General features: G+C 49.0%; 1 protein-coding gene across 1 annotated transcript in view; it reads right to left on the reverse strand.

The window, feature by feature from the left end:
- Positions 1–8,291: 8,291 nt before the first annotated feature.
- Positions 8,292–13,811, reverse strand: part of TRIM14 (tripartite motif containing 14) — a 41,899-nt gene continuing 36,379 nt past the window's right edge. The window contains 4 exon segments of the mRNA XM_077126987.1: positions 8,292–8,560; positions 10,460–10,549; positions 10,552–10,621; positions 13,598–13,809. Coding sequence (XP_076983102.1) covers positions 8,409–8,560; positions 10,460–10,549; positions 10,552–10,621; positions 13,598–13,809 — 524 coding nt within the window. The 3' untranslated portion in view covers positions 8,292–8,408.

Genomic DNA, 13,811 nt, shown 5'->3' on the forward strand with positions numbered 1-13,811 from the left:
GGGCCCAGCCCTGGGCCACGTCTGTGTGAGGGATACGAAGAGCAGATCCAGCAGTCTCTTCTTCAAGTCGGCCAGCCCACAGGGAGAGCCCTGCTCGAAAGTATCATCCAGTTGTTGGGCACACAGAGGGGTGAGAGCTGGTTCTGTGGGTCCTCTCCTTTATGCCTTTGTTCTCACTTCAAACCCAAAAGACTCTGAATTCCACTTCCTTATAGATCTGCATTGGCCACTTTTTCATTTCTCCACTGCCCTCACTCCCCACCCCCCACCTTGGGCTGTGTAAGCCCTGTATACAGCAGTCACTCAGCAGAAGAGATTGACTGGAGGGTCTTGCAAGCAGAGGAATGCCAGAAGCACTCATGGCTCCGCGAGCTCGGGGAGGGAAATGGCAGCTATCCTGTCCTTCCGGAGCTCCTGGGAGCCCGCTGTGTGCCAGGCACTGCTTAAAGACACAGAGGAAGCAGTCCAAGCCCCTGTTCTCGTGGGGCGTCCGTTCACCTGGGGCGGATGCATCTCATCCATAGCCTAAGAATGTCACACAGCATGTCAGCAGGAGGTGTGTGCAGTGGGGGGAATGGGGGAGCAGAGGAAGGGTGGGGAGTGCAGACTTGGGGTTTGTACTTTTCAGCAGGGTGGTCAGGCTGAAGCCAGCCCCTCCATGATCGTATGGGATGGAAGTCCCCAGCTAACAGGAGGGACTCTGCTTCCCTATTCAGAGATGCAGTGTCATGCTCCTCTTTGTATTTTTGAACAGTACTAAGATGAATACTTCTTTTCAAGTTTGTGTCTCAGTCTCTGTCCAGGTTTATTTGACCTTGTTCCCTCTAACTCTTGTCTCAAAGTGCATATTTGTGGCTCTTTTCAAGTGTATATAATCAGCCTTCTGAAGTTTGTTTACCTGTGTGTACAGAACATCCCTCTTCTGTGGACCCAAAAAGGTGTGAGTGTGCCTTTGGGGTGGGGTGGGGATCGGGGTGTTGTGTGTGTGATAGAGAGCCTGGAGTAGCTTCGTGCCCCACCCTGCTGGGTGACTGTCCCTTCCCCCCTGGAGTCCAGTTCCCTTCATTTCTCCCTAAAGTAGGTCTTGAGTAAAGATCCAAATTTCTGATTCCATGGCCCTTACTTCTGCAGCAGTGGAGGTGACTTTTGACCGAAGACTTGGGGCTTCCTAACAAGAAAAGACACAGTGTGGAAGCAGAGGGATGTATTCCAGGGCAGGCAGACAGGATGTGGGTCCCGGAGGGGAGGAGGGCAGGGCCCGACCTGGGCTCAGCTGAGAAATTGCAGGGTGGTTTCCAGCAGGAAGGTGGCCAGGGATGTGCTCTTTTGCCTTCAGGTCCAGGTGATGGAGTCTACAGGGCCCAGCTGCTCTGTAAACCCCACTGGATACCATCTCCTACCCCAGGGGGAAACCCCTGGAGGCTCAGAGTAGGAAGAGCCCTGAGGTCACAGGGCCTAACCCTGTACCCTTTGTATGGACAGCTTTGTGTTGGTGTGATTTGTAAGGGAAGCCTATTGTCTCGAACACATTTCATCAGTGCTGGAGCAGATGACAGCTGCCTGGGGTAGGCTAGGTAGCCCAGGGGGCTGCTTGCTGCCTGTAGCACCTGACTCTCAGCACCTCGGGCCGCTAGGCTGCATGAGGCTGAGGGATTGGTGTCTGGGCAATCCCTAAGCGCCTGCTGGGCAGTAGACGCAGGGCGGGACCCACAGCACAGAGCCTTTCTAAGAGTTCACGGCCCAGGAGGTGCAGGCACCCCCGTAAACACTGCTACACATGTGTGAATCGCTGAGCTCTCTCCCAGGAGTCCTGGGAGCCAAGTGAGGATGGGAGGGGGAGTGGACCAGGGAAGGCTTCCCAGAAGAGGTAGCATTTTAGGTCAACCCTGCAGGTGGAGAAGTGACCGGATTGTGTGTTATGGGGTACAGGCCTGTGAAGGGCCCAAGTGACCAAGGGCTGGCAAGGGATGAACTGGCAGGGGATGGTACATGGGGAGGAAAGGTGGGGCCTGAAGGTGGCTGGTGGGGAGCTTGTGGGGGCACTGAAAGCTGGCCTCTAGGTGATGGGGAGCCGTGGGAGCCTTCTGAGCAGGGCCTGGACTGGGGCCTCCTCTGTCCTGCTTGCTTCCCCTGTGGGCAGCTTCTTGGCTGGGTGGGGCCACCTCTGTGTCCCTCTGCTAGCTGGGCCTCCGCCAGGCTGACATGGCCCTCTCCTGCTCACTGACGAGTGGACATGAAGAAATAGAAGAGATGATATGATGGGGGGAGGGGCTGAAATCCCCCCCAAATTCCTAAATGGCCACAAATGGCTGCAACATTGCTGAAGGTTTATCACAAAGATGCCAAAAGATGCATAATACTATTTTTCATCACATGACATTGTTTATGATAGCAAAAAAGGAGAAACAATTCCTAAATCCCTCAACAAGTGTGTATAAAGTACAGAATAATTGTTATATTCAGACGATGGTACATTATAGCTCAGTCTGAAAGTGTATGAACTCCAGCTTTGTGCAACAGTGGGTCATCTTGGAAACATAATATTGAGTGGAAAAAGAAGTGCTAGAAAACTATATAACAGCATTTTTTATAGAGCTCAAAAATAAACAAGACTAAACAGCATATTGTTTAAGTGTATGTTCATTTGTGAGTAAACTCTACTTACAAAGCAGTAGAGTGAAGGAACTGCGGTAAGTGAATGGGCGCGATGCAGTTTTAAGGGGCCAGGAACTGCCAGGAGGAGGCTGTGTTTCCACAGAAGCCAGAATTCTGGGAGTTATCCTCAGAGGTAGTCAGCAGTCCATCACTTGGCAGGAGGTTTGTGGAGGGGCTGGGGCAGGGCAAGGCAACACCCAGTCCTGAGGCTGGGTACTTGAAGCAGTGTTAAAAAGGATCAGTGTTTTATTAAAGTAAATTGAAGCCGGACCGCCCTGGGAGTTGTCGGAGAAGTTGAGACCCCACCAGGGGCTGACACTGTAAAGATTCTTCACTCAGCTGCAGGAAAGAACTTAAGAACTAGTCACTGTGATCAGCCAGAGAATCCAAGGACTTGGCCAGTGTGTACAGCTCAAACCTTTAACGTGCAGCAGAGGTACACACTCGAAGACGAGCATGGGCATTCTGCAGGGGAAGTTCTAGAAGCAGTCTGAGACCAGGCTCCTTGCATTATAAGGACATGGAGGTGCCCTTCCCCCTCAGGCTATGCTAATAAGGACTGAGGAGAGGCACTTTTTTTTTTTTTTCAGGTGCCGACCTGAGTAATGGCTAGGTTTTGGGGGGAGGGGGGCTGTGTAGGCATGTGCATCTCCTCCCCTATCTAACCTGCCTCAAAATCACATAGTACAAAATTGCTGTTACCTAAAAATGTCTGTGAGCAACTTGCCATGCTAATAAACATTTCTACAGATCCAGATCTGAAAGAGAATGAGGTAACTGGTCACTGGTGGTGCCTTAGAGTCATGCCAGGAAGCTACAGTCCTGTGTTGAGAATATCCCTGGCCTAGTACACCACTGCAGTTTTGGTTTTAATTCGATTTTACTGAGATATATTCACACAACATATAAATCATCTGAAGTCTATAATACCTGCTTTTTTGAGACGAGTTCATAACCTCTGGCTCACTGGAGCCCCACAGTGTTGGTAACTAGGGCCATTTTACAGTTGACACTCTTGAGAAGGGACACCTGGCTAGCCCAAGGTCACACAATTGCTTGTGGACTCAAACTGCCTGGCACAGAGTAGGCACTGGGTAAAAACTAGTTTCGTCCTTTATAGCCCAGTTCTGTGTCCCCTACATGAGTCCCAAACTGTCAAGGCCAGTCCCTTTCTGGGAATAAGGCCTCATGCCCGGGCCCAGCTAAGGCAAGTCAAAGACAGAAGGAAGTCCCGCAGAGTGACACCCCGCGGCCGGGCACCACCTCCATTTACCTGGAACGTTACAGCCAGGGGGTCGTGGACTCAGACCCCACCTGCCCTGCCAGCGGCGTGGCCTTGGGTATGTTAGTCTCGCTCAGTTTTGCCATGTGTAGAACTTGGCTTGGGATAATAGGAGGGGAACAAATAAGTGAACAGCTATAAAGCATCACAATTGGGATTGGCCCAACAGTCACTGCTGCTGTCCCTCCGCCCCCGTGGCCGAGGGGCCTGGAGTCAAGAGTCGTGGGGTCAAGTGCGCTCACCTTGCACCCTGTCTGCAATGTCAGCCCTGGGCCCATCCACTGGAATTAGTGTCCCTTCTCTAAGGATTCCTGAGGCACTGTGCTGACATCTGCGCAGCTAGAGTTGCAGATTATTTGGTTTGAACTAAAGGCACTTTTGAGGTTCCTTCTGGGTTGCAGTCTAACATATTAGGTCGGCCCCTAAAAATTTGCCATTTTTAGTTCAGAAACTCAGAAATTGGCAGTTTTATGTGGTTCGACCTAATCGATGTGCCTAAACTCAAGAGACTGTTGAGACCCTGAAGGGGATTCGGCTTGGTTTCTTCCTCAGCCCACCACTACCTCCTCCCTTGCCAAGTGCCCAAGGTGATGCTTTAACACAGTGTGGCTCCCAAACCCATTTGGGGAATTCGGGAACATCAGGGATGCTGAACCTGCAGAACAGAGGCACAGGCTCCCCGTGAGGTCCTGCTGGCTTGGCCTTCTCTTTCTATCACTTCTTTCACCCAAACTGGGCTGTCTGGAAGACCCTTGGCACATCTGGATCTGTGTGATCTGAGGCACCTGGGTGCCTGGGGCTGCCCAAATCCCACTCACCGCTTTTCTCCTCTTTGTCTCATGCATTTGGGAAAATAGACTGTTTCTTAGCAACAGTCACCTGCTGATTTCTTCCCAACATCCCCTGGGAAATGAATAAGCACTGAGATCTCCCAGTTTAAAGCCTGGGCCCCAAGGGCTGGGTGAAGGGGCATGGGAAGAGGGGGCCCCAGATGTGGGGTCCAGGTCTGGCCAAGCCCTAAATTACCATTCTCTTGAATTGAGCAATTCTCTTTCTTTGAGGACGTCAGACTATACAGATGCCCAGTGAGGTCAGGCTGGGTGAGCTGTGAGACGCCCCAGCTCAGTTGTTCTGCGATTCAATGACAGGTAGCTATTGGTCACTTACGCCCTGCTTGGGAAGGAGGGGGCTTTCTAAATTTTTCAATCTGGAGAGAGTATAGGACATAACTGTCCTCAGAAGGCTCACAGTCCATTTTGAAAGTTAGGTCCTAGATTTGTAGCTTTGACACCCAGAGATTCTGGTTACTTGGGAGATTTGCTGAGGTATTTAAGCCTGGGGAAGACAGGAAAAGAGAACAAGAAAGGATTTTCACGTACGAATGTGTATATATGGGGTATGGGGGAAGGGTATGAGAAAAGACAAGATTGCAGAGTGGGACCATATAACATGAAGTTCTGATGGAGGGGCTCTGAGAAGAGGACTAGGTCGCAGACGAAACAGCCTTGAATGCTAAGATCAGGTGCTCATTTTCTACCCTGTAGTCCTGCGGGAGCCCCTTGGTGACTCTGGGAGGTTAAGTGAGATTTTAGCCAGATCACTCTGGTTGTGTAGGGAGAAGATGAGGATGGGAGAGGGCTCAAACCAGAGGATGTTGAGGGTCCTGCAGTTGTCTGAAGGGGCATGACATGGACAAGTTGAAGTAGAGTGGAGAGGAGGTGGCAGCTCCAAGGATGTTAAGGAGTGCAAGAGTCAGGGCTGGGTGAATCTGGTGCAAAATTCGTCAATTCACACATACACATTGTGCAGCTACTATGCGCCAGGCATAGCTTTAGGGGTTGTTTTGAGAGAGAATGTTCAAAGGTCAAAGAATGTAGGGAAGCATCTTTAGGATCTTACTGCAGTAGTTCCTTAGACTTTACACCCAAAGCACAGGCAATGAAAGAAAAATAGATAAATGGGACCTCATCAACATTTAAAACTTCTGCATATCAAAGGATTTTATCACAAAAGTGAAAAGACAATGTACTCAATGGGAGAAAATATTTTGAAACTACGTATCTGATAAAGGTTTAATATCCAGAAAATATAAAGAAATCCTGCAACTCAAGAATAAAAAAAGTCAATTAAAAAATGGGCAAAAGGCTCCCCCTCTGTATGTGGGACATGACTCCCAGGGGTGTGGACCTTCCTGGCAACGTGGGACAGAAATCCTAGAATAAGCTGGCACTCACCACCAAGGGATTGAGAAAACCTTCTCGACAGAAAGGGGGAAGAGAGAAATGAGACAAAATAAAGGGTCAATGGCTGAGAGATTCCAAACAGAGTTGAGAGGTTATCCTGGAGGTTATTCTTATGCATTAAATATATATCATCTTTTTAGTTGAGATGTGATGGAGAGGCTGGAGGAAACTGCCTGAAAACGTAGAGCTGTGTTTCAGTAGCTGTGTTTCTTGAAGATGATTGCATAATGATATAGCTTTTGCAATGTGACTGTGTGATTGTGAAAACCTTGTGTCTGATGCTTCTGTTATCTACATTATGGATGGATGAGTAAAACATATGGATTAAAAATAAATAAATAATAAGGGGAACAAAATGTTAAAATAAATTTAGTTTGAAATGCTAGTGATAAATGAAAGTGAGAGGTAAGGGGTATGGTATGTATAATCTTTTTTTTTTGTTTCTATTATGTTTTATTTTTTTTTCTGTTGTCTTTTTATTTCTTTTTCTGAATTGATGCAGATGTTGTAAGAAATGATCATGATGATGAATATACAACTATGTGATGAAAAAAAGAATGTTCATATTGTATGTTGATTGGTTTTATTAATAAACATTTTTTTTTAAATGGGCAAAAGGGCCATGGTAGCTCAGCAGGCAGAGTTCTCACTTGCCATGCTGGAGAACCCGGGTTTGCTTCCCAGTGCTTGCCCATGTTAAAAAAAAGGGGGGGCGGGCAAAATACTTGAATAGATATTTCTCTAAAGAATACATGCCCAATGCCTTAAAAAGCACATGAAAAGATGCTCAACATCATTAGCCAGTAGGGAAATGTAAATCAAAACCACAAGGAGATGCCATTTCACACCCACTAAAATGGCTACTAATAAAAAATGGAAAATTTCAAGTTTTGGAGAGGATCTGGAGAAATAGGAAAGCTGATTCATTGCTGGTGGGAATGTAAAATGGTGCAGTTGCTATGGAAGACAGTTTAGTGTTTCCTCAGAAAGCTAAGTATAGAACTACCATAGTATTTGGCAGTCCCACTACTAGTGTATACCCAGAAGAACTGAAAGCAGGGATGCGAACAGATATTTGCACACTGATGTTCATAGAATCATTATTCACAATTGCCAAAAGATAAAGAAGCAACCCAAGTGTCTACCAGCCAATGAATGGATAAAATGTGGTATACACATAAAATGGATTATTGCTCAGCATTAAAAAGGAAAGAAGTTCTGATTGATGTGACAACATGGATGGGCTCATCAGACATCATGTTGCAAAATAAGCCAAGCACATAAGAACAAATATTCTATGATTTTACTGTTTTTTTAAATTTATTTATTAATTTAAAAAATTAAGAACAAACAAAAGCATTAATATATAATTCCGTTCTACATATATATTCAGTAATTCTCAATATCATCACATAGTTGCATATTCATCATTTCTTAGAACATTTGCATCAATTCAGAAAAACAAATAAAAAGACAACAGAAAAAGAAATAAAACATAATAGAAAAAAAAAGATTATACATACCATACCCCTTACCCCTCACTTTCATTTATCACTAGCATTTCAAACTAAATTTATTTTAACATTTGTTCTCCCTATTATTTATTTTTATTCCATATGTTCTACTCATTTCTTGACAAGGTAGATAAAAGGAGCATCAGACACAAGGTTTTCACAATCACACGGTCACATTGTGAAAGCTCTATCATTATACAGTCATCTTCAAGAAACATGGCTACTGGAACACAGCTCTACATTTTCAGGCAGTTCCCTCCAGCCTCTCCATTACATCTTGGATAACAAGGTGATATCTACTTAATGCGTAAGAATAACCTCCAGGCTAACCTCTCAACTCTGGAATCTCAGCCATTGACACTTTGTCTCATTTCACTCTTCCCCCTTTTGGTTGAGAAGGTTTTCTCAATCCCTTGATGCTGGGTCTCAGCTCATTCTAGGATTTCTGTCCCACGTTGCCAGGAAGGTCCACACCCCTGGGAGTCATGTCCCACGTAGACAGGGGGAGGGTGGTGAGTTTGCTTGTTGTGTTGACTGAGAGAGAGGCCACAACTGAGCAACAAAAGAGGTTCTCTTGGGGGTGACTCTTAGGCCTAATTTTAAGTAGGCTTAACCTATTCCCTGTGGGGTTAAGTTTCATATGAACAAACCCCAAGACTGGGGGCTCAGCCTATAGCTTTGGTTGTCCACAATGCTTGTGAGAATATTAAGAGTTCAACTTGGGGAGGTTGAATTTTCCCCCGTTCTCACCATTCCCCGAAGGGCTTTCTTACATTTTAAGAAGAGCGACCACTGGGAAGAGAGGCTGTTGTTCAGCACGGCGCCCGGCTGGGTGCAGGAGCTGCCCAAGAGCTGGCAGTTCACATCTTCAAGGCATCTGGAGGGCAGGCTTAGTGCCCAGCACACACGCAATTAATACAGGGAATAAACCCAACTAAAAAGAGGACAAAGCTGGAGATTTGCACAGTCTCTCCCCAAGAATCACATGCAAATCTAAGCAGGAAATGCTAATTGGCAGAGGACAGGAAAACTCCAGGAGGCGGCCCAGACCTAAGGAGAAATGCCCTCTGCAGGGCTGGAAGGGAATTCAGCCACTGCTGGGCCGGGCAGGAGCCGCCTGCAGGAGACCCTTTGAGCCAGGATGACTCACCTTCCACAGCAATGCCAGGTAGCCTTAAGGCAGAAATGCAAATTCCGGGAGAAAGATGGAAAACAAGGAATGACAGCTGAGTTTAAAACAAAGATCTTTTTTTTTTTGATTGTGTAAAATTTCACATTTTAGCCATTTTAAATGTGCAATTTAGAGGTATTAATTACATTCACAATGTTGTGCCACCACCACCATCCATTACCAGAACTTTCCCAGCACCCCGAACAGAAACTCTGTACTCACCACACAGCAGCGCCCCACTGCTGGTCCCTCCCCAGCCCCTGGGAACCTCTGACCTACTTTCTGTCTCTGTGAATTTGCCTATGGTAGATATTTCACCATCTTCAGATTGAAAAGCTGCTTTAATAAGGCAGCTCAGGAGAGGCTCCCCGTTCAGCCCCTCTGCACTTGTCACAGTGTCCCCAGCACACTTCGGCATTCTCTCATCTCAGTTTGAAATGCTTTTCCTTGTTCTGTTCGACTCCTGAAGGCCCCCTGATTCTTCAAGGCCTAGCTCCAGTGCTGCCTCCCCCAGGAAGTCTTCCCTGATTTTCTGTCAGCACTGGCCACCTTGCCGCATCACTTTGTGGCCCTCATCTCCTGCAGTCTGTCTCCCCGGTCCTGGCCTTATCACTCTTGGTCTCCAGTAGGTGCCTGTGACACTCCTCTTTCCTCCTGCCCCTCTAACCTCTCTTTCACTTCCCGCCCTGCCAGGCCCTGTTTGACAACTAGCCTCCAAGTTCCTCTGCCTCCTCTGGAGCCTCTCTTCCCTCCATCTCTGTGCTCCAGGCACTCTCAGCGCCTCTCTGGGCTGTAAACTCACTCTTGCCTGTCCCCTTCTCACAGGGGCCTCGGCAGCCTCCCCTGTAAACGGGCTTCTCCTCCTCACCACTCTGCTCTCAGACCCGCTTTCTTTTTCTCTGTGGCTCTTTTTTCTTGGAGGAGGGTGGGGTGCATGGGCTGGAAATGGAATTTGGGTCCCCCTCATTCTGCCACTGAACAACCTGTGCACCCACTCCATGGCTCTTTTTATCGCTCAGCCTTTATTTGGTTGTCTGTCTGTCTTGTCCCCCAAAGACTGAGGGCTGTGCCAGGCCAAGAGCTGTGTTTAGTCCCCTGCTGCACCTGGACAGTGCCCGGCACGGACAAGGGGCTCATCAAACATTCTGAAAGAATCACAATGGCAGAGATGAATGAATGAATGAATGAATGAATGAACAGAGATGTTTCTGAGCACCAACTTGGTGCCAGCCTGCAGGGACCTCAGAGCATTTCTGGGGAGCAGGAGGGAGTCACGCAAGGGACACCCCAGGCAGGGGGCAGGAGGTGCTGGGGGGAGACAGTGGAGAAGGCGCCATGGGGAGAGGGGCTGCGGGAAGCCCCCCTGGGGAGCTCCGCTGGGCCGGCCTCGGGGAACAGTGGCCTGGGCAGGAGGAGGCCACGGCCCTTCGGGCTGGGAGAGCAGAGCAGGTGGCTGAGGGGAGGCAGATGGGTCTCGGGAGGGGCAGGAGGCAGGGAGGTGGGACTGAGGGGCCACCTCTGCAGCCGTCTACCAGTTAAAGGGCACGGGGTGGGGGGCTGGTGAAGGACACGAGGTAGGCACGTGGCCACTTACTTTCCTTCAGGCGAACGTCCAGTGGTGTCTGCAGGGTGCCCTGCACGGCCTCCACCAGGCCTTGATATAAGCTCTTTATGGGCTCGAAGGCAGAGGCACCGGGTGGCACAGCTCCCCCAGGCTCGGCTGCTGCTGCAGGTGGTGCTCAGTGGCCAAGAATTCCTGGGGAGCACATGGGGTCAAGGTGGCCTTGGGGCCTCAACTGCACCCAGGACCAAACCCCTACCTTGCCGGGCACCTGGGCTCTGACCCCTGGGCATTGTGGGCCCAGGTTCAGTGCTGCGCCGGTGACTCCTCCTCGCTCCCTCTCTCGTGCCTTCCCTCCTTCCCTGCCTACCTCCACTGCCTCCCTCCTCCTCTCCCTTCTTCCTTCTCTCCCTGGCCCCTCATCTCTTTTCTGGACACTGTGCTCTCCTCCAGACTTCCCTTCCAGCCTCCAGTCCCTTCTCCACACTGTCACCAAAACGACTCCTTAAAAGATGAACCAGAGCACATCATTCGCCTGTTCAAAACAGAAGCATGGCTCCCGTCTCTTTCCAGTCCCTTTGCCTCCGATTCACCCTCATCTCTAAACACCCCATCCCTTCAACCCAGCCGCTACCCCCGCCCAGTTGGACACCCGGTATTCTTGAGTCTGGCGAGTCTGGGATGTCCTTTCTGCTTCATCCTATATACCTGGTGATCTCCTACTCATCCTCTCACAGCCAGCTCCACTGTCACCTCCTCCACGAAGTCTTCCCTGACCCCCTGCGTGCAGTCAGACATTCTTTTGGACATACATTTGTAAGCTTGCTTGGGCTAGCTGTTTCTGAGCACGTCTCGCCACCCAACTGTGAGCTCCTAATATCCGGCAGGGGACTGGCTCAGAATGGGCTGCTCAGCATAGAAGGAAGGAAGGGTGGATGATAAAAAATCAGTTGCTTTTGGCACCATTTTAAAAGCGATGGCAGAGCCACAGAAACTGTGTCAATGATATCAGAATAGCATTCTCCCCTCTGGCAGCATTCCTTTGTTTTAGGTAGCCCTACAAGCCATGATTTAAATCCACCCCTCAGTGCACCATGCCCTCTTAAAGTTCATTACCCACTGTGGCTAGGGGAGCACCTTACCCAGAGCTTGGCTGGAATAGCTGCCACTGAGACTACATCAAGACAGGGAGGTGAAGATATCAGCCAGAACACTGGTCCGACTGGTTTTGTACTGGCTCATTTATTTGTCTGATTTTCTGGCCATCGCTCATGCTAATCTGTGTGAATAAAATAAAATGCTTCCTTTATTTAGTTAAAACCCGTCTTGTCCCACAAGCTTTAAAGTTCTTATAAAGGTCATCTGATAGCGCACGAGCTTTCTTTATAGTGAGAAAAAAAAGAAGCAAAGAGAAACCCAGGAAAAGAATGTGAGTTGGAAGCCAGAATGAGATGAGATGTAAAATGTGTGCCACCAAGTCTTAGCTTAGCCATGTGACACGTATTTGGTTCCGAGCTTCCTAGAGGCCAGGGCAAAGAAGGAAACAGGAAGATTTATATTAGAGGGAAAGCAATCCAAGCACACAGTTGATTACACAGGGGTACTGACACCTGAGAGGAGTTTCTCCAATAGTTCCTTGAAGACAAGGCTGTGCTTTTAATAAATGCAGCAGTGAGTATCACAGGGGCTATTTCTCAGACTCTCCCTCACCACAAGGCAATAGCTTCTGACAAACCCCAGAGACCAATGAGTACCTCCCCCTATCACCCTTGAACAAACTGACTCGTTCAGCAGCTGGCTGGCCTGCCCTTCTGGGAGAGGTGGCTCGGTTCATACTACACTGGTAGAGGGACAGACAAGGATGCCTTCTGGGTTGAGAGTCAGACAGACTTGGCTTCGGATCTCATCTCTCCACTACCAGCTGTGTGGCATCGAGCCAGTCTCTTCATCTCCCTAAGCCTTTATCTCTCAATTCACAGAAGGGGTGACAATGTCCACACTGCAATATTCCTATATAAATATTAGTGCTAAGATATATAAAGTGCTAGGAACACAGAGGTGCTCAATTTAATATTATTTAATTAGTCCAGTGTGTATGTTACTTTCTGCTTTGGTTGAATTGTGTCCCCCCAAAAGCCATGTTCATGTCCTCCCTCGCAGGCCCAAGGATGTGACCTTATTTGGAAATAGGGTCTTTGAAGATGTGATTCGTTAATATGAGGCCCACCTGGAGGAGAGGGGGCCCTGGTCCAATAGGACTGGTGTCCTTATGAGAGAGAAATCTGTACAAAACAGAAAGAGAAGGAAGCCGTGCGGCTGCCGGGGCGGAGGTTGGGGTGCTGCAGCTGCCAGCCAGGGACAGCCAGGAACCCAAGGAACGGGATGAGGCCAGAAGGAGCCTTCCCGAGAGCCTCAGAGGGAGCCTGGCCCTGCCCTTGCCTGGATTTTGAACTTTGGCCTCCTCCACTGTAAGACCATACATTTCTGTTGTTTTAAGCCACCTGGTTTGGGGTGCATTTTTACGGCGACTCCAGAAACCTAAGACTGCTTCCTAACAAGGTGTATTTTCTGACTATTTTCTGACCACCTGTGTGGACGCAGGAAGTCTACTTGCTGCCAAGGCCTGTGCATGTGAACTCGCTGTGTGAATGCTGTGTTCAGTGCCTCAGTGAGTGAGCTGAGCTGCGGGGGCAGGCGTCACTATGAGGGGACGCACCCCTCGCCTTACCTGCAGGCACCCCGCCTTACCTGCAGCCACCCTACCTTAACTGCATGCACCCCCTTACCTGCTCACAGTCCCCCTTGCCTGCATGCACCCCCCCTTATCTACACACAACGCCCTTATCTATGTGCAACCCCATTACCTATACACAACCCACCTTGCCTGCATGCATGCCCACCTTACCTGCATGCATGCCACCTTACCTGCACACACCCCTCTTACCTGAACACACCCCCTTACTGCATGCATGCCGCTTTACCTGCACGCACCCCCCTTATCTGCACACACCCCTCTTACCTGCACACACCCCCTTACCTGCATGCACCCCTCTTACTTGCACACACACCCTTTTCTGTATGCACAACCCTTACCTATAAGCACCCCACCTTACCTACACATACCACCTTACCTGCCTGTACTCCCCTTGCCTGCATGCACCCCCACCTTACCTGCAGCAGCTGTACAGGATCTGGCTGCTGGCTGATGCTCTAGACCCTGGCAGACAGCTAGTTTATGGCATCGATTTGCTCTCCACCAGACTCAATTTGTTTCCTGAACTCCTGGAGAGTGAGCTGCGTGTTTTTGTCAATGAATTTCTTGGCTAGCGCCTCCTCTTCATCAAGTAGTAATCTGAGTTCAGTGAATTTCCCAGTCAGCCAGTTT

This window comes from Tamandua tetradactyla, chromosome 2 (assembly GCF_023851605.1).
Source record: "Tamandua tetradactyla isolate mTamTet1 chromosome 2, mTamTet1.pri, whole genome shotgun sequence".
In the NCBI taxonomy this organism is placed as follows: Eukaryota; Metazoa; Chordata; class Mammalia; order Pilosa; family Myrmecophagidae; genus Tamandua; species Tamandua tetradactyla.